The 21430-nt window shown below is 38.3% G+C and overlaps 1 protein-coding gene and 1 long non-coding RNA gene across 10 annotated transcripts in view; one reads left to right on the forward strand and one right to left on the reverse strand.

Moving 5' to 3' along the window:
• Positions 1–19549, reverse strand: part of LOC140633546 (uncharacterized) — a 115309-nt gene extending 95760 nt beyond the window's left edge. For all 3 annotated transcript variants that reach the window (XR_012031129.1, XR_012031134.1, XR_012031138.1), the window contains exon 1: positions 19071–19549. This is a non-coding gene — a long non-coding RNA (uncharacterized lncRNA). The remainder of the gene's footprint in view (positions 1–19070) is intronic.
• The window catches only part of PHACTR2 (phosphatase and actin regulator 2), a 206707-nt gene that overhangs the window by 59638 nt on the left and 125639 nt on the right, over positions 1–21430 (forward strand). The window contains exon 1 of one of the 7 annotated variants that reach the window (XM_072826153.1): positions 18512–18643. The exons of 2 other annotated variants lie outside the window; for them this stretch is intronic. Coding sequence is in view for 3 of the 5 variants with exons in the window: in XM_072826146.1 (XP_072682247.1) it covers positions 18775–18820 (46 nt within the window). In the remaining 2 variants the exon portion in view is untranslated. Of the gene's footprint in view, positions 1–18511; positions 18821–21430 lie in introns of those variants that run through there. 4 more of the 7 variants (XM_072826146.1, XM_072826128.1, XM_072826181.1 and 1 more) reach the window with 4 other exon arrangements.

Here is a 21430-nt window from a genome sequence, read left to right on the forward strand (position 1 = left end):
ATTGATTTTTCAACAAGGATAAATTGATTCCCACAACAATTCAATGGGGGGAAAGAACTACCTTTTCAACAAATAGTGCTAGGGCAGGTGGGTATCTACCTGCAAAAGAATGAACAGGGAATCCAAATTCACACCATATGCAAAACAATTAACTCAAAATTGACCAAATTTCTAAATATCATTGCAAAAACTATAATATTGTTACAAGAAAACGTAGGTGTAAGTCTTCAAGATCTTGAATTAGGAAATGGCTTCTTACGTATGACACCCAGAGAATAAGAAACGAAAGGAAAAAAATAGATAATTTGGACATTATTAAACTAAAAAGTTTGTTTTAATCTAAAAACTTTTGTGCTTCAAAGAACACCATGAAGAAAAGAATAGGAGAAAAGACAAACCAGAGAATAGGAGAAAATTTTTGAAAATCATTTATCTGATAATGGACTTGTATGTAGAATATATAAAGAACTATTACATTATAATAATAAAAAGACAACCCAGGGGTGCCAGGGTGGCTCAGTTGGTTAAGCATCTGACTCTTGATTTCTGCTCAGGTCATGATCTTAGAGTCCTGGGATTGAGCCCCATGTCCCTCCAGCTCTATGCTCAGCAGGGAGTCTGCTTGAGGATTCTCCCTCTCCTTCTGCCCCTCTCCCTGCTCACGCACATGCTTGCTTGCTCTCTCTCAAATAAATCTTTTTAAAATTTTAAAAATAAAAAAAGACCAAACCCAACTAAAAATGAACTAAGGATCTTAATAGATATTTCTCCAAATAAGATATACAAATTTCCAACTAACACATGAAAAGATGCTGAACATAATTAGACATCAGAAAAATGCTAATCAAAGCCAAAATAAGATACCATATGTAGAATGGCTATAACCAAAGACACAGATAATGGTGTTGGTAAGGATGTAGAGAAATGAGAACCCTCATACTGTTGGTGGGAATGTAAAATAGTACAGGCACTTTGGAAGACAGTCTGGCAGTTTCTCAAACAATTAATCATAGAATTATGATATGACTAGCAATTCCATTCCTAGGTTTATACACAAGAGAAATAAAAACATATGTTCACCAAAACCTTGTCCATGAGTTTCTTAGCAGCATTATTCATAATAGCCCAAAAGTGCAAACTCAAGTGTCCATCAAACTGATGAATGGATTGATAAAATGTAGTGTATATATTTGGCAATAAAAAGAAATGAAGCATTAATGCATGCTAACACATGGATGGCCCTTGAAAACATTATACTTAGTGAAAGAAGGCCACATATTGCATGATTCCATTTATGTGAAATGTCCAGAATAGACAAATTCTTAGAGCCAGAAAGTACATTAGTGGTTGCGTAGGGGGATTGTGGGATAGGGAGGGATGCTAATGGGTACAGAATTTCTTGTTGATGAAAATACTCTAAAACTGATTGTAGTCATGGCCACACCACTCTATGAATATACTAAAAGCCATTCAATTGTATACTTCAAATGGGTGAATTATATATTGTGGGAATTAGATCTCAATTAAGGTGTTATAATAAAACAATCATAAAAAATAGATGGGTAGAGAGGATGGAACATGTCATTAATTGTAGGCTTTCTCTGTATTTTTCTTTCTCTTCCCTTGGCCTTTATCTGCTTTCCTGGGTGTTTCTTCGAAAACGTCCGAAGCAAAGATTTATAACTAATTGGAAGCCATAAAATTTGTGAGAAAAATCTAGAGAGAAAGAAATGATGGCAACACAGTATTTACATTCATGATTTACCTGTTGTTCATGTTTCAGACTTTGTTCTTGACTGTGCACCTGTTACCTTGTACCAGCTATCTTTCCTTAGAGATGGCAGGTCTTTGGAATTTTTAATAAAATGTCCTCAGTTTCTTGGTCACACTTGCCTACTGAGAATCAAATGTAGCTTACTTTTCACCAAGCTTGCTTCCAGCAAGTGGCCATATAAGAGGAAGAAGGAAGCAGGGAGACAGAAGATGTGCTGTTTTCCCCTACTTTCTGGCAAAAATTGTATCTCTAGCAAGATCAAAGAGTCCTTTATTCCACCAATGGCACTTGTTATCCTAAGCTGATTACAGGGGCAAGAAACATCAGTGGAGGAGAGAGGAAATCACTGGAGAAAAACCCATTCTTTGTTTTCCTCTCCAAGCCCAGCTACGGAAGACAGCAAGGGCACAGGGACTGTGGCAGGGGGGCCTGGTGAGATGAGTCCTGGGATGTCAGCCTACTCCCAGCTAGACCAGGGCAACTGACCTTGGCAACTCAGTTATCTCCCGTGAGCCTAAGCTTCCTTGTCTGCAAATGGAGGGATCTTAAGTCTTTCCCAGCCCAAAAGGTCTTGATTTTATGATTACGTAAACTGATCTAGAATTCTTTGAGAGATCAATGTTAAGTGAACATTCAGGTAGATGAATTTCTAGTTGAATTAGTATTATATTCAATGTTTTGATTTGTGAATAAATGTCATCATGGAAGAAGTAATTTCATGGTTTCAACAGGCTTCTGTAGCTATCACTGATTAGTGCAGCATTTTAAATTAATGGTTCAAACAGAAATATCATATCTGTTAATTTTGCAATCCACAAAAACGATGAGAACACAAAAAAATAAAAAAAGATGAACACAACAAACATGCCAATTCCCAAAGTTTGGTTCAAAAAATTAACCACCAGATTCCAAATGAACAGAGGCTTGATTGACCATAGTAAAACTTTGAATATTTTGAATGTTGTATGGCCATAGTTCAATTTGAACCAAATTTGATGTGGTTACTTTACTTTTTTACATTTTTTTTTGTACTGGGATATAGTTTATATACAGTGAATTGCACAGATTCAGTAAGTTTTGACAGATGCATACATCCATGCAACCCAGACCCCTATCAAGACATAAATTATTCCCACCACCACAATAAGATGCTTCATGCTTCGTTCCTTTTAGTTCCCTCTCAGAAGCAAACAGGGTTCTGATTTCTTTCACTATCCATTCATTTTTTTTCAGTCTTTGAACTCTATTAATGCAATCATACCATATATACTCTTTTGTGTCTGGTTTCTTTCACTCAGAAAATGGTTTTGAGGGTCACCCATTTTGTGGGGTTTATCAGTAGTTTCTCACAGATTGTATTCCCCAGAAAGACACAAAGATTCGCAAGCAGGGCATTGATTAAGGATGCCTCTTGGGATCTACAGCTCTGGAAGGGAAGGGAAGGAAGCAGAAATGAGCAGAGGGAGGAGTGAAGCTGTGAAGCAGCCTTCACACCAGCCTCAGCTAATCCCCAGGGGAGCTCCCTGTGATGGCCTCCCTGGGTGCATAGGTGGTTCAGTGGTAAAATTCTTGCCTCGCAATGGAACCTCTGGAGCCAGATGGCCTTTCAGAGTGATCTTAAATTGGGGCACATTCTGCCCAACCCTGTGTCGATCAGACATTGGACATGAACTGCCTCTCAGGAAGAAGGTGGTGTTTTGGGCAAGGCTGTTTCAGCCAACAAAGTTCTGTCCCTTTCCCTCCCAAAATGGTTGACTGCTGAGAGCTGTCTTCTAGCAGTGCTCCTAGCAGATGGGGAAATAAGTCCTTTATCCCTGAGGGGGGTTCTGGCAGCACTTTAAAATGTTTTCTTGTTGAGTAGTATTCCACTGATGGATATACCAAATATATTTTCCCCCTTCTCCTGTTGATGAACATTTGTTCCAGTTTTTGGTTATTATGAATAAAGCTTCTATGAACATTCTTGAACAGTTCTTTTAATGGATATGTGTTTTCACTTCTCCTGGATAAATGCCTGCAAGGAGAATTTCTGAGTCATAGGATAGGTGTATGTTTAACTTTATAGAAACTGCCAGACCAAATTTCCAAATTCCAAATTATCATTTTATACTCTGGCCAACAATGTATGAAAATCTAGTTGCTATATATTCTCCCCAACTGGTATGGGCAGTCTTTGTAATTTTAGGAAAGACTTGAAAAGTTTCCTGATCATTTGGATGGAAATGTCAGAAGGGATTTCTGCTTGGGTTAGAGTTTGGACTGGAAAAATTCTGAATTTATGATATACAAAAGACACAATTTCATATAAACTTCCATAGCAAAAAGTCACATTTAAGCTGTTGATTTCAACTCCTCTGTTATTTTGGAGGTGTACTTCTGTATCCAAATTTATTTCAAAATTACTTTAAATTCTTAAAGTTCAAGTTGAACTTAAGACCTAACGTCAAGTTAAACCTCCTTAATGGTGAGGTTCTCCTGTATTTGAAAATGAATTATGGTGCACAGTTTTTTCCTAACAGGTTCCTTCAATAAAATACATTTAGATAATGTACTTTAATGTAGCTAATTTTTACTGTTCAGTTACTAACATACAAGGCTATGTTCTAATCAATTCACATGTATTACATCAGTTAATTCTTACAATTGATTCAGATAGATACTATTATTATCACCTCCATTTACAAATGAGGAAATGACAGGGAAATATGGAGCTGCTTCATCCATTCAACAAATATTTATTGATTGCCACCCATATGTAAGGAGAGAAGACTAAACAAAAAAGTCTTTCTTCATGGAGCTTGTATTCTAATAGTAGAAGAGGTGGATAGATAGTGTAAACAATTTCACTCTTGGGTTTTCAGTCCATATTTGTTACTTGGGATAGTAATTAGAAACACAGAATGACATAATGTATACAACTTACATTATTCTATGTTATTATACTATTCTACATTACACAACACAATAGGCATCCAGAACTGGATGTCTAAAAGTTGCAGATAATGGGTCCAGATACTCGTTTGAGGGTCAAGAATGGATCACAGGTCACAGTCCTTAGAGCTTATACTCACTTTGGGCTGTCACTGATTTAAGTGATTTCCTAAGAATTGTTTCTATAGTTAGAGTATGCTTGGTAGAAGTGGGCAATTTAGCTTTGCCAGTATAATAATTTTTTTAACTAATCTCAATGTCCAATGTGGGCCTTGAACTCATGACCTCAAGATCAAGAGTCACATGCTCCACCAACTAAGCCAGCCTGGTACCCCTCCACTGTAATATTTTTGAATTATTTATGATATAGGTTTATAAAGGCCATATATTTTGATATATAAACTACATTTCTTGGGTTGGTTTTTTTTTTTTTTTTTTTTTTGGAAAAAAAAGTGTATTTTTCTGGCTCTGGCCCACTCTGAACTCATCGAAAGGGAAAGTGTTAGTTAGCTTAACCATCTGGTTTCCTTCCTCAGCTGCTAAGGTCTCTTCTTGATCCCTGCTATGCCTCTCCCTCAATTCAAAGTAAATTTCACATATACTCTCCTTTCTCTAGTTGTCCATTTTTACTGAATAGATATTTCTTTCAAGTAGTTGTATTCCCACCTGTATTATGTATCTCTTGTGGAATAACAATATTACAACAAATTTATCAACTTAATACGTATTATCTTAGTTTTTGTGGTCAGGAGTTAGGGCACAACTCAGTGGAGTCCTCTGCTTAGAGTCTAAGGACCTCACAAACTGCAAGCGTCATCCAGGGTTGTGGTCTCATCTGAGGCTTGACTGGGGAAGGCTATGCTTCCAAGCCCAGGGAGGCTGCTGGCAGCATTCTACTCCTTGCAGAATGCCAGACTGGGAGCATCAGTTTGTTGCTGGCCTTGGGCTGGAATTTGCCTTTTGCTTCTTGCCTCTCAACCCTCTCTGTATGGCAGCACAAAACATGACATTCGCTTCTACAAAGCCAGGAAGAGAGGGTCTCCTCACAAGGCAGACATTATAATCTTACATAACACAAACATAATCCCATACATCCTTGCCATAGTCTATTGATTAGAAGCAAGTCACAGATCCCATTCATTCTCAAGGAAAGGCGCTTACACAGTGTTGTGAATATCAATCAGAGGGCGGCTACCTTAGTATCTCTCCACTACACGCACAGTGTTAAGAAACTTTCCTTTTCTTTTTTTTTTTTTTTTTGTTTTAAGATCTATTTATTTAGTTGGGAGAGAGAGAGAGTGCATGCAAGCAGGGGGAGGGGCAAGGAGGAGAGCAGAGCAAGCAGACTCCATGCTGAGTGAGCACAGAGCTCCATGCAAGGCTCAGTCTCACAACCCTGAGATCATGACCTAAACTGAAGCCAAGAGTCAGACATTCTACAGACTGAGCCACCTGGGCACCCCATTAAGAAATATTTCTTGCATTACCTCAGTTAGTCATATGTTTTATTCCTACAGAGGCAGAGTAAATTAGAACTCTCCCTCCAGTTTGTTAATCTATGTGAAGTGATTTGTGAGTTAATGGACATTTCTGTTCAGCTTTAGCACTGCTGTTTTTCAACCAAATCAATTTTTAACAAATATATATAGGCCAGTAATCTCAAAGGATAAATTGCAGAGTTTTAACCAGGGACATCAAAAACATAAATGTATGTATTTATTAGATGCATATTAATGTGATTATGATAGTTTTCAGATCCTATGTTTTCTTAGTGAATCAAAAAAACATAAGGACTCATCTGTAAATATTCTATTGACACAATTGCTTATCACTAGGCCTGACAGTAAAGCCCACAGTACTTTTATTACATCTTCAATTTCCTTTTCCTAGTTCCCTGGGTACCCACAGGACTAAATGATTCATTGGTAGAGATTATCTCCCTCCCTCCCTCCCTCCTTCCCTCCCTTCCATCCACCCTCCCTCCTTCTTTCCTTCCTTCCACCTGCCCTTCCTTTCTTCCTTTCTTTTTTCACATATAAAATACATAGCTCCTGAGCACTTACCCATATGCTTACTCTGTACTGGTATTAATAAGACATGGCCTCCAAATGACATTCAGTCCAGTGTAGTAGACAGATGAGGAGAGAGCCTTGAAACAAATTCCATGGGTGAAGTTGCTATAGAAATATATAGATTAAGGTCCCAGACCTTAAATCCCAGAGGATTTAACATCTAAGCCAAAATGCCTTCTAGAACATAAAATATAGGAGAACTGGAGGCCAAATTTCAAGAATCAATCAACCTATGTTGACATAGGAAATAAAAACCAAGGGTGAATGAGCCCTCGAGATAGTAATAAAAGAGGGAGACACACAGAGATTTTAGAATCAAGGCTTTCAGTAAGTTAGATAGAATATGGGATGAAAATAAGCTATGAATTTTTAGTAACTGCAGTGTTGTCAAGCTATGAAAGAAAAGTCTCATTCTGCAGATAGTAATATCAGTTTTCAGAGTATAGTAGCAGGTATTTCTATATTGCCATAAATAATGGAATACAACTAAATATTCATAGTGCTTTTGCATAAAAATGAAAAAGTCTAGATGAAATAGGGTAATATTTAACTTGTAAACAAAGCAAGAATTATCAACTAAAGTCACAGACTCAAATGGGAAATGTATAGTAATGTTGACTGTTTTATTAATAAACGTAGCTGAATATTGTATTCAGCAGTGGTTCAAAGAAATATATCACATATGTTTCATTGGTTCACAAAATAATACTATGTACTGTATATACACACCTACCAAGAAGGAATAGTGAAATCCTGCAGGCTTCATATGGGTTTTGGAATACTTTACAGCAAAACAAAATTCACAGCATTTTCTCCCGTTACATATTTGTCTTTTAAATACAACAATAAAATAATCAGGTAAAATTTGCTTCTATCTTGTATATTGGGCTCTCCCCTCCCCTGTAGAAATTTCCCTTGTGCATTCTCATAAGAAGTTGGGGAATAAAACTGCTTCAATAAAAAAGCCTTATTGCTTGGGAGAAGGGTGTGTAGGTTTAAAATGGCAATATTCCAGGCCCATTTTATATGTCTATTTATTAATTTTGTGATTATATGATTTCTCCCTGAATAAATCTTGTTTTGATAAAGATTAAAACACCTGCAAGAGATTCTGAACACCTGCAAGGTGCCTCTCCCACCCCACCCCTACCCCTCACCTCTCAGCTTCCATCTTTATCACCTGTTTGGAGGATGTGTCAACTTTCCTTAATTGAGAAGTAATTTGCAGTTAATAAAATCCATTTTATATTATAAAGCCTCTTTAATATGTACAACTTTCCCTAGAAGGTTGTGTTACTTGGAGGCATTTCTTAGATTTAGATTTAAATTGTAATCAAATTAAATATGTTTTTAGGAACCAATCGTACAGAGTTTTTTTTCTGTTTTAAAATACCAGAAGTGGGGTGCCTCCATGGCTTAGTCCATTAAGCATCTGGTTTAGGCTGAGGTCATGATCCCAGTATTCTGGGATCTAGCTCACATGGGGCTCCCTGCTCAGCAGGGAGTCTGCTTCTCCCTTTACACCCCCCCCCCCCACTCATGCACTCACTCTCTCTCTCAAAATAAATAAATAAATCTTTCCAAAAAAATAAAATAAAATACCAGAAGCATGAAAGTAAGGAGCAGCTGAGTTAAGCCTGTTGAATATGAGAAACTATTTTGTGATTCCCTTAAGTTGCTATTTGGAGTTTTAAAGATACCATTGTACTACAAATAAAAAAAATATTACAGTAAATAATTTTACTCTAAAGGAAACAAAAATAAGCATAAGATAGGAGTTCATCTGGTTTTAGTTCTAGGATGCTGAGCTATTTAATAATGGAAGTGCTTTAAATAACACTAAAAATGAATCTGAATTTTTCCCTGAATGCAAAACAGTAAGTTTTAAACTCACCTCTCCATAGGGCCCCTGAGTGGCTCAGTTGGTTAAGAGTCTGACTCTTGATTTCTGCGCAGTCATAAACTCAGGGTCATAGGATGGAGCAGCTCCTCCAGCATCTGGCTCCTCACTGGAGTCTGCTTGGGATTCTCTCACTCCCTTTCTCTTTGCCCTCAGCCCCGCTTGCATGTTCTCTCTCTCTCTCTCTCTCTCTCTCTCTCTCGCCTACGTGTACTCTCCCTCCCTCTCAAAAAAAAAGTAAATTCACCTTTCTACTAGTAAATTTCTTCAGCTCTTCTAACTTCCAGGTGGCTCTGTTTTTCATTTTGAATTGTCTTTACCTACATTCCAATTACTTTTTCCATTCAAAAGTGTAGACCATTCATTCTCTCATTGAGTCAGTCCCTGCTTTTCACATGGATGAATGGAGGTATTGAATATACCAAAGCAGTGAATCACCTCTCTTGATTTTTAGTTCTTTTGTTTGCACCCCCTTTTTTATTCCCCTTCTTCTCTTTTCTTTTTCTTTTTTTCATCCTCATCAGTTTAATACTTACTTTAATGTGTGAATATATCCTTAAAGCAATCTTCCTGCCGACCAGCCTGCCGGCCTCCCTTCCTTCCTTCCTTCCTTCCTTCCTTCCTTCCTTCCTTCCTTCCTTCCTTCCTTCCTTCCTTCCTTCCTTCAAAATAAATGCAGTTAGGGTTTTAAATATACCTCTAATCACCACATTAACATCATCCCACATGTTCTGTGATACTTTCATTGTTGTGTAGTTCTAAACATTTTATAAGTTACAACTGGATTTCCTTGTTTTTCTTAGGAGTACATTTTTTTTAATTTCCAAAAATACATGGGAGACATTTTTGTTTCTGTTTTTAACTATTTTTCTTATTGATTTATTTGAAATAAATACATCTAATTATGGTCAGAGGTTGTGGATTGTTTAATATGAAGTCTTCAAAAATATTGGGATTTTGTGTATGATCCAGTATTAACTCAGTGTATAGTTGCTATTTCTTGAGTACAGGTCTCTACATACATCTACAGTCAAGCTTGTCAATTGGATTGTTCAAATCCACAACCCTAAAATACTTTGCCTGCCCGATCTTAATACTTTTTGATGATATGTTAAAATCCCTCCATATTATTGCAGGTTTGTCAATTTATCCTTGCAATTCTATTAGTTTTTGCTTTTCATATTTCAAGGTTCTGAGCATAGGGGGGTATACCAGTTAATAATTTGTACATGTATCTTCTTGCTGCTATTTTTATCCTTATATAATAGATCCATCTATTCTATTTATTATTTTGACTTCAATCTTAATTTATCTATTTTAAAAAAGATTTATTTATTTTGGAGAAAGAGCAGGTGTGGCAGGGGAGAGGCAAAGGGAGAGGGAGAAAGAGAATCCTCAAGAAGAGTCCCCACTGTGTATGGAGCCCAACATGGGTGGGCTCAATCCTAGGACTCTGAGATCATAATCTGAACTGAAATCAAGAGTCAGATGCTTAACCAACTAAGCCACCCAGGCACCCCTATCATTAATATTGATATACTAATTTTCCTTTGGTATTTGGTTGGTATGCATTTTTCATACTTTTATGTTCAGCTTTTGCTATTTTGAGTGTATATCCTAAAGTTGGCAGAGAGAGAGAGAAAGAGAGACAGAGAGAGAAAGAACTATAATATTTCTGCTTCTTTCAATCTTTTAGTGTCTGTAGTTAGATAAGTATATTCCTTTCACATTTATTCCAATTACTGATTTGGTCTTGCCTTGACAATCTTAATTTGTATCATCAATTTTACCATGCTGTATTTTCAATTATTTGACTTAGTGAATGTTTATCTGGGTATAGAATTCTAAGTTGACAGTTATTTCTTTGTAACATTAAGAAAATATAATTCTGTTGACTTTCTTTGACTTACTGGGATTCTTTAATTTGACATCTGTCTTGTCCACTTACTACTTTCAAATTTTTTTCTGCATTCTTGACTTTACTAGGATGTGTCTATATTTTTTTTCTTGGTGACACCTAGGATTGTTTTCATCCTCCCCGTGGATGTCTAGTGAACATTTACTAATTGATCTTATAATTTTCCACTCTAAACCCACTCTACTCACTGTTGTCTCATTTTGATTAATGGTAATTTGGTCTTTCCAGTTGCTCATAAAAATTTTGAAGTCATCCTTGCTTCATCTCTTTTCTCTCATGCCCCACATTCAATCAACCCATGAAGAAATTTAGCTCTACCTTAAAATGGATCCAGAATCCAGGTACATTTCCCCATTCCCACTGCTGCCAAACTGGTCTAAGTTGCTGTCATTTCCTTTCTGGATTATTCCTGTAGTAGCTCTCCTGTTCTCTCTGCTTCCAACCTTGTCTCCCCTGTCCTCTAGTTAGAAGCCATAGTGATCTTAAAATATGTCAGATCATGTCACATTGGGGGGGGGGGTGTCAAAACTGTTATTGCTTCCCCTTCTCACTCATGGTAAAGCCAAACTCCATGGTCAACTACAAGGTATTACAAGGCTTATAATCCCCTTCTCATCTGCCTTTCCTTTAGTACTCCAGCCACACTGGCCCCTTAATGTTCCTTGAACATATGGCATGCTCTTATCTTTGTATTAACTGGCCTTTGTGCTTGGAATGTCTTTCCTCCAGATAGCCACATGGCTAACTCCATCACCTTCTTTAAGTCTGTGTTCAAATAGCACCTTTACAGTGAGAACTACTCTGATAGTCCCATGCTAATCCAATCTCCTATTCTCTATTTCATAGCACTTTTCATCTCTAAACTGCTATCAAATTTACTGATTTATTGTGTTCATCGCTTATTTTCTGTACTTTCAGTAAATATAAGTTCTACGAGTACAGATATTTTTACTTTGTGTTTAATCTATGTATCAAATATTTAGAACAGGGCCTGGTACAAAGGAGAAGCATAATAAATATTTTCTGGGTGAATGGTGAACCAATAAATAATTCTTATTTATACAGAACTACCATATACATAATATAGGTCTTATGTATTTTCACAGCATAGGAATACAATAAGATAAAGTTACAACCCAAATGTCAAGTAATTGGTAAATGGTTAAACAAACTTTACTATAGCCATACAATGGAACACTACTCAACAAAAAAGAACAAACAGTGTTACATACAACATTATGAATATCAAAAACATTAAGTGAAAGAAGCCAGTTATAAAAAAAACTACCTATAGTGTTATCCCATTTATATGAAGTTTTAGAAAAGTCAAAACAATAGGGATGGAAAGCAGGTCAGCAGGACAAGATAGAACTCTTGAGGGCTCTCAAAGTTTTCTAAAACTTTATTGTGGTGGTAGTTACACTATATTTTTACTAAAACTCATTGAACTGTTTACATAAAATGAGTAGATTTTAGAGTTTGTAGATTATTCCTCAAAAAGCTGTAAGCAATAAACAAACAAATAAATGCAGTTTAGACTATCCACTTATTATCAAAATTTAATCTTTCTTTGATTTAGGAAGCATGCCACAGTCTGGAGACATCTTCAGAATGAATTGCTGATTCTGTGTTGGAAACAAGCAGATTTGTTAATTAATAAAGTTCAGAGCCTTCTCTGTAGCAGCCTGTTATTCATCCTTAACTCTTGGTGGAATAAATCTCTATCATAGTGCTCGCTGTTATAATCATTTACATTTACTTGTAAGTCACAATACCTACCCTCCACCTATATTAGACCAGATATATATATATATATATATATTCCACACCATGAACTCCTGCCAGAACAGGATCTGCACGTCACTTACTCATGTCCTATACACTACAGATATTGGGCTTATGGGAGGTGCTCAGTAAATGTAATTGAACAAGATAATTATTCGTAGCATGGCATATAAAGGCAAATTTACAGTAATTGACAGACTTGATATTATTTTGCTATGGAGTCTGTATACTATATCAAAATCATACATATAATTCTAGATGAATTTTTTATCCATACTTTAAATTGCTATAATTATAAAGGTAATATAAATGCTTATTCTTTTATTCATCACATATGCATTGAATGCCATCTATGTGCCAGATATTTTGGCAGGTCCTAGGGATGGACATGATGGTTAATAAAACAATGATTTGGGGGCTCCTGGGTGGCTCTGTAGGTTAAGTGTCTGCCTTTGGCTCAGGTCATGATCTTAGCATCCTGGGATCAAGCCCAGTGTCAGGCTCCCTGCTCAATGGGGAGTCTGCTTCTCCCTTTTCCTCTCCCTCTGTCCATCCTCACTGCTTGTGCTGGTGTCTGCTCTCTCTCTCTCTCTCTCTCTCTCTTTCTCTCAGAAAAATAAAATCTTGTAAACAACAACAACAACACCACTAGTGACTTGGACCTTACTTTAAGCAATTATTTTATGTAAATTGGGTAGCAACTATTAAAGATGTCTTTAAGGATTGGTCTCTGTAGATTTTGATCAGTAATTAAAGATTATTAATTTTATAGCAGTAGTCAGAGTCATAGACGCTGCAGATGAGTAATTTATCTTTCTTGCGGAATGAAGTGCAATGAATTACATACTATTTCTCCCGGAGTGGAGAAAATTTGGGGGAAAGGAAATTCCAGCACCATCCCATAAGGTCTTATTTTCCTGGATAAATCTTCCAACTGTCCAACTCAATCACTAAGTAAGCATACGTGAGATACACCACACCCTCTGCAGAGACTCACTCAGGGCAAGGCAGGGGCAAGGTATTTTGATAATCTTAGCTTGAGCAAGAAGTAGAAGGAAAACTCAGGATATAAATAATATAAAATATGAGAACAATAGGAAAGAAAATCCTGTTTTACAGGTTTGTTTCCTGTTCTAATACTTGGGGAATGTGTTTTTCTCTCCTACTGATGTTTCATATAACTAGAATGCCCAAAGTTGTAATTCTTTTCTTAACCAAAATTCTCCTTCGTCTGTTTATACTATCATGGTAAAACTACAGTCTCTCAGAAGTGTCCAAATAAAAGGCATAGGGAGCATTTGGTTGCAATGCTATAGAATAACATTTTTAAAAAGTAACCACTAGTTACATATATGGAATTTCAACTGAAATTATAAGATCCAGTAAAACTCATATTTGCATTTTAGTAATTATATTTTTCTAAATAAGCTTCATTTCACAAAATGTAGCCAAGTTTTGGAGTAGTACAAAGTTTTAAAAAACCTGGCAGATATTATACTAAAAAAGCACTTTAGTACTTAAAAATGTTTGCTAATGTATTAGCTTTTAGTTTCTGAGTTATTTTTTTTTTTGAGTTATGTATTCTTTTACATGGTTTTTAGAACCTCTTGTGTTAAAATTGCCTTCTAACTTTAAAAATTGCCCTCTAGTGTGCTTGTCTCGGAGATATATATACTAAAAAAATAAAAATAAAAAATATTGCCCTCTAGCACCTCCATCAGCAGAACAGAGAAGACAGTTTTCTGTTTTTAATAAATCTGACAATGGTAAATAGAGTAATTGGCTAAAATAATGGTTTTAGATGACCTGTGAATTTCTGTTATTTCTTCTAACCATTGTATCTAGAAAACTAATACATTGGAAACAAAAATCCTATTTGGGAAATTACTCAGTTTTAATCACTAAGTTTCATTTCCTTCCCTCTAAGGGTTTTTCTTTGACTGTAATTCCCCTTGGTCAGGGAAATGTCTGTGATTCACCGAATTTCCACGGCCAAGTCCAGGAATAAAGGTGCCAATTAAGAGAATCTTCATTTACCTGTTCCTGGCCACCACCAGCCACATTGCTTCCTGGGCCACCGCTGTTCTGACCAGCCATCTCTTCTGCTGGGAGTCTGCCTACCTCTTCTTCCTATTCAACTGCTGGTGTCTCAAAATGAGTCTTGCAGCATCTGGCCAAAGCAGAACCGCCCCCCCCCCACCCCCAGGATGTGTACTCATGGCACTTATGCTCTGAGGGAGAAAGACCTCACTCTTCTGTTCCAAGCTTAGATATGGCCACTTAGAAAAACCTGGCAGTCACCTAAAGGATAGGATTTGGTAGCGGTGACTCTTCTAATTATACAGCATCTTCTCTAGCCACCAAATTATGTGTCTACAATTTGGACTTTGACCTAGTAGGTACAGACTTTTCCACAAATGGATGGCTAAAGTTTAGATTACTTTTATTTTATCTAGTAGATCTAGTGATCTTCATCCACCAGGGCTGCAAATATAACTTTGGGTACCACAGGTAGGAGAGCTTCATAACTCCAAATCAGACCAGTGAAATCTGTGTGATAAGGTAAGATGCTTGAAAACCTCAATATGGGCATATAACCTCTTTGTCAAAAGGCAAACCAGATTCAGTAAGGGGAAATTCTATTTAACTCATGCACTCAGTTTAACTTCTTTCTGGGAATACACAAATCTTTCAGGAATTGAAAGATATTTAAGACTGTAGGGTGGAGGGATCCCTGGATGGCGCAGCGGTTTGGCGCCTGCCTTTGGCCCAGGGCGCGATCCTGGAGACCCGGGATCGAATCCCACGTCGGGCTCCCGGTGCATGGAGCCTGCTTCTCCCTCTGCCTGTGTCTCTGCCTCTCTCTCTCTCTGTGACTATCACAAATAAATAAATAAATACCTTAAAAAAAAAAATTTAAAAAAGACTGTAGGGTGGAAAAATCAGTAGATGGCATCCTTCTATATTTTTAGGAAAGCTTAACATAGACTATTCCTCAATTTCAGTCATGGTACGATCTGATGACAGCATATTATAAAGGATGAAAGTAGTGGTATGCTGAAGGCAGCTCATATAAGCCAGTTGTTAAATTTCCAGGAATTTTGCAAACCAGTTGACATAAATTTTGCAAGCCAGTCGACTGCTTGTTGAATTGGCCATTGTAGGAGTATTTATCTTAGGAAATTGGCAAATACTATGTACAAGTCACAAATCAGTCTTGTTTCCCACCCCTAGACAAACCCCAGTGTTGAGTATTTACTAGGATACCACTGGATAAGAGTTTGGTTTAGAAATACAGACCAAAGAGCAGGACCAATGGGGTAAATGCTGAGGAATTATAAATAGACGGCTTTTTCAGAGTTAGATGTTGGCACTAACCTTATTTAGCATTTTTATAAACTCCCTGGAGGGATGCCTGGGTGGCTCAGTCGGTTAAGCATCTCTCTCAGTTTAAGTCATGATCCCAGGGTCCTGGGATCAAACCCCATATCTGGCTCTCTGCTCAGTGGGGAGTCAGCTTCTCCTCCCTCTGCCCTTTCCACTGTTCTTGAGTACTCTCTCTGTCTCTCAAATAAATAAATGTAATCTTAAAAACAAAAAAACAAAAAAAACAAAAAAACAACCTCCCTGGAAAGAGGCAATATGCAGAGAAATGTCCGTGTTTTTCCGATGACATTAAATGCTACCACAGTTAAACTATAAACTATAGGATTAACACCCAGAGCCCTTACTAATATTGTAAATTGGCTGAATAATAGATTATCTCTGTAAGGAAAGGAAAAGGCAATTTGGGGGGAAATTATCTTAAAATACTCGTCAGATGATAAATTCTAACCTTTACATGATGACTATAAATGGCATTCATGGATTTCTGTAGATTTTTTCTATGTTCATTAGTATAATTTGTTAGCCGTGATAAATAGACAACAAAGTAGCATAACTGTCGCACCCTTATAAAGAAACCTGGATGTACACTTATTACAGTTTTGGTTGACATGTTTCAAGGATAATGTAATGGAACTGGAAAAGTTTTAGAGAAAAGTGTGTAACCTGATCGGGGGATTACAGGAATCTCAGATGAGGCTCAGATTATATTAACTAGCAAATCCTGAAAGGTTTTGAATAAGGTAAATATAGATGGATTTAGCAAATCCTGAAAGAACAGAACTACAGAGTACTACCCCTTTGATGTTTCAAATAAGAATTTGTAGAATAGAAATACATTATAATTTCTCTAGGAAAAGAAGTAATGATAGCAAAAATAGCCTCAAGTTTAACCTTTGTCAATGAAAAAAAATCATTAAATTTACATAACTTTTGAAGATTGATTTATTTATTTATTTATTTATTTATTTATTTATTTATTTATTTATGTGAGAGTGAGCACAAGCACAGGTGGGGCAGAAGGAGAGAGAGAGAATTTGAAGCCCACTCCGTGTGAGCGCAGGAGTCCAGTTCAGGGCTGGATCTCACCACCCTCAGATCACAAAACCGAGAGTCCCACGCTTATCTGACTGAGTCACCCAGGCACCCGGACATTAATGTGTTTTTAATATGCAAAATTTACTGTATGTTTCTTATGATGAATGACCCCCCCCCCTTATCAGTTAGGCTTGATCAATGGAAGGAAGAATGTGAAGTTCTCTCCTCTCAATTTAAGTTGAGAAAACACTTAACTTGCATTTTTGTTGTTGTTTTAAGGGAAAATTCATTAGCATAAGAAAGAGCCATTATAATTGCTTACTCTCACTGATGAGTCCCCAGGTGGGATGTGTTCCCAAAATACAACAGGTTTGCCCTTTAAAAAAGAAATGTAGTTGACTGATTTTGTTGTCCTAATTAGAACTCACATCTTGGTCAATCTTCAATTTCATAAAAAAAAAAAAAAAAAAAAAATCAGGTTTCTTAAAAATGAATTAGGCAAAGGGAAGTAGATAACTGATCACACTATTCTAGGGGGAAAAAGTCTTCACAATAGATGGTAGACTATTTGGGTGTGAACAAAATAGGGCAACTTACATAATTATGATGAAACAGACAAGTATATGTCTTTCAAAAACTAAAGCAAGACTGTGTATGATCTTAATATTACAGAAAAAAATTTCATGCTTAGGGTATTAAATAACTATTATTTTATAATACATATAATGTTATAAATGTATTATAAGATACATATAATGTTATATGTATTATGTAGTTTAGAGTGGAATGTCTAGGATAATCTAAAAAGTGAAAGCTGTGGCAAGGGACCTAAATATATTGCGGTTATTATTTTTTTACTTTCTAATGAAATATATACATTCAGAAAAATGCACAAATCATAGTACAGAGCTCAGTGAAATTTCATAAAGTGAACACATTTATGTGACTACTACCCAGTCTTACGCACTATGATAGACATAGTGCACTACATATACATATAGATTACTCATCAATTGTAAATACCAAGAGTATTTATCTGTATACATGTTTTTAATAAGTCTGGGGTTGAGATTTGCTTATGGGAGGATTTAATTCAACTTCTGCGGAATGTTCGCTTCTAGAACAAATTACCGATTGTTTTTGTTCTCACCTTTTTGTATATTTTAAACACCTTGACCACAAGGTTTCAGAGATTTCACAGTGATTCTTTTCAAACACAGGAGTAGTGAGCTTTCCTGGAGTTTAGGTGGTGGAGAGCAAGGCCTGTCCTTTGCTGATCCCACGCACAGATCCATCTTTTTCAGATTTATTGTTCAACATACCTGAGGACCCTAACTTTTTTTTTTTTTTTTTTTTTTTTTTACTGTTTGTTAAAAGGAAGATAGTTTTTAAAGCGAGGAAAGCCCCACAGCCCACAGAGAGCTTCAAGTGCTGCAGTACTGCCAAGAGAACGTGAGGAAGAAATCAACTTTAAAGAACACATTTTGTTAAATTAAGTACCGTGACTAAGTACTTTAATTCCTTTTCTTGGAGCCCTAAAGGATCCTTTGACATTGAACCTTTTAAGTTGAGCGGGAGTCGCCTGAAGTCTCTACTACCCCGGGTGGTGGTGGGCGGGGGTGCCGCGGGCCCGCTGGGCCTCTCCCCGCCGCACCACTCAGACCCCTGCCCCCTTCCCCGTCCTCCCCTCCCCTCGCCCTCCCCCTCCCCCTCCCCCGCCCTCCTCCCCCGTGACCCTTGACCCCAGCTAATCTGCATAGAGGAATGACAGGCATCCGCCGGGCAGGATCCGCCTCGCCGGCCGCGGCCGGCCGGGCTGGGAGACCCGCGCCGGGGAGAAGGTGAGGGCACCGGGCGGGCCGCTCCGCGCAGCCCGGGCAATGCGCGCTTGGAACCCTGCCTGCGCGCGGACCGATGCCCGAAGGACCGGAGGAGCCGCGTGATCGCCAGACCCGGCCCCGAGGCCCGGGCCATGGGCCAGACCTCGGTGTCCACGCTGTCCCCGCAGCCCAGCAGCGGTGAGTCCGGGGCGCACGGGGCGCCCCCGCCGCGCGGGCGCCGGGCTTGCTCGGGGCCGCCGGGCCTGCGGCCGCCGGGCTGCGCGGGCTGCGCGGGCTGCGGCGGGCTCGGTGGGCTCCTCCGCGGGCTCCGCGGGCTCCGTGGGCTCGGCCCGACCCGCCGGGCCCCGGGACAAAGCCGAGAGGTAGCGCGGCCCGGACTCTTTGTCGCGGAGACGTGGAATGCGCCCTGGGACCCAGCCGACTTTACCTTAAAGGCACAGGCTCCATTTTCCCGAGCGAGGTGCCTCGCCCGGGCGTTTTCTGTGAATTTCCTCCGAGCGAGCCTGAAAGTTACGGGAAACGCCGTTTGCGTCTTGCGGTGTTTTTAAAACGCGAAAACTTAAGAGAGCGCGGTAAACGCGCCAGCAGGCTTTTCTGTATTTACGCTTTGGCTTCCGAACAGACTAGAGCTGAATCCTTTCAAGCCTGTCAACTGATTGATGGTTTGTTTTCGGAGTAGAAGTGCTGAGCGCTTTCTCTTATCCTGGCCGAAGTCTGAGTACTTAGGAACTCACTTTTGAAAGGCTTGACCGTTTCAAACGATAATTGAGGCTGCGCACCGGCGCTCCCAGGCTGCGGGGGGCGGCCCCGGCCAGCTCGGGCCTCCGGGGCTAACACTCGCTTCGTGGAATCGTGCGTGACGTGCCCGAGTTGCAGCGCTCTGCCTTAAAAGTTTGTTTTTTTCCATTTTCTTTGAGAAAGGGGAAGGAAGGTACGCCTGGCATTTCTCCAGCGGGCGAGGGATAAACAACTTTTTGGTGGCGTTCCTTGTGATTGGATAATGAAATGAATTTAAAAGGTCCTATTTTGATATTTTTCCATCAACCTTTAAAACGCACACACACACACACACCCAAACCTCAAAGGGGCCATTTACGTTATTCCTTGAGATATCTGATACACTTTTTAAATTGTGTAAACATTAACAGGATCTTGCTGAAAGGAAGTGACAGGGCACAGATGAAGGTTTTTTTTTTTTTAATCAGCTCCAGGATGTCTCCCAACTAGATAGCCTTCTATCATTCCAGCTTCCCCCCCACATGGGTTGGTTTGTACTGCAGAGCTTCACACCCTAAAAAATCAGAAGCTTTTGCTGGGGCTTATGTTAATGCCCACAAAAGAAAAACCTATGAAGAAGAAAAATCAGAATCCCAAATAAGATCACACCTTCCCTGCCTGTTGATGACAGGGTTGTACAGTGCCCCCAGAACATCAGAGACTTCATATTGATGGCTTTTGGGGATGGGATGGGGGGCGGGGGAAGATGACTTTAGTAAACTCTCTTGTGCAAGTGAAGCTTAGTTTCCTTTGTCTTAGTTTATTTATTTATTTTTCCTTTGTCTTAGTTTAAAGCAGAGTGACTTTTTTTTTTTATCATTTTAAGGAAGAGTTGATATTTTAAATTTCTGCATTAGTAAAGCATAGAATTAAATCGGTACTTGAATACAACAGGTATAAAGTACTGCCCTGAACTTAGTTCTTTTGCTGCAAAATATTGTGAGGGTTAATATTAGAAAGGTGAATTTTGCCTTTACGGAAAGCAAGGAATATTATCACATAGACGATCACTAAGAAGCGGAGCAGACTCTTCCAATATGACTGTCCTAGCCGTTACCCAGTACAGCAAAAAATACCCAGGTTGCTATAATTCCCAATAAAATGCCTAATCATGTTGAGATATTGTGCAGCTGATTTATACAAAAGGTAATTTAAACAAAAAGTTATGCTTAACCATAAAAGATATTTGATTTGGGCTTTTGTAAAATAATCATTATAGGCCGCAAGTTAACTTGCTTTTCATTCTCTTGATTTTAGGCTCTTTTGAACTTTTCAGCTTAGGGCTGTATCTATTTCTCCAGGTTTTAGGAATACTATTAATCATTATTTCTGAAAACATGCAGTTAGAGCCATTATTTCTGTTTCTTTTTTTAAACAATTGACATATGATTAACATACCATGAAATTCTGCTCACTGAAAATGTACAATTCGTTATTTGTTAGTGTATTCACAGTGTTGTACAACCATCAATCTCCTTTCCCAGCTTACTCAGCCCTAATGAACCACTAATCTACTTTCTGTCTCTGTAGATTTGCTTATTCTGAATGTTTTGTATGAGTGGAATTACCAAATGCCCTCTTGTGATTGACTTCTTTCACGTGGCATAATGTTATCAAGGGTCATCCGTGTATGAATACTTCATTTCTTTTCATTGCCAGCTAGCACTCCACTGTATGGATGTACCACATTTTACCTATGTTTTGGTTCTGTGAATAGTGCTGCCATGAGCTTCGTGTACAAGTTATTGGTGAACATATGTTTTCATTTCTCTTTGGCATATTTCTAGGGGTGGAATTGCTGGGTCACATGGTAACTGTATGTTTATGTTGTGTTTTAAGGAAGCGCCAAGTAGTTTTCCAAAGCAGCTATTACCAGTTTACATTCTCTTCAGCAATGTACGAAGGTTCCAATCTCTCCATGTCCTTGCCAATACTTGTTATTTATCTTTGTGATTATAGCCATCCTGGTAAATGTGAAGTTGTATCTCATTGTGGTTTTGATTTGCATTT

Source organism: Canis lupus, chromosome 1 (assembly GCF_048164855.1).
Source record: "Canis lupus baileyi chromosome 1, mCanLup2.hap1, whole genome shotgun sequence".
Classification (NCBI taxonomy): Eukaryota; Metazoa; Chordata; class Mammalia; order Carnivora; family Canidae; genus Canis; species Canis lupus.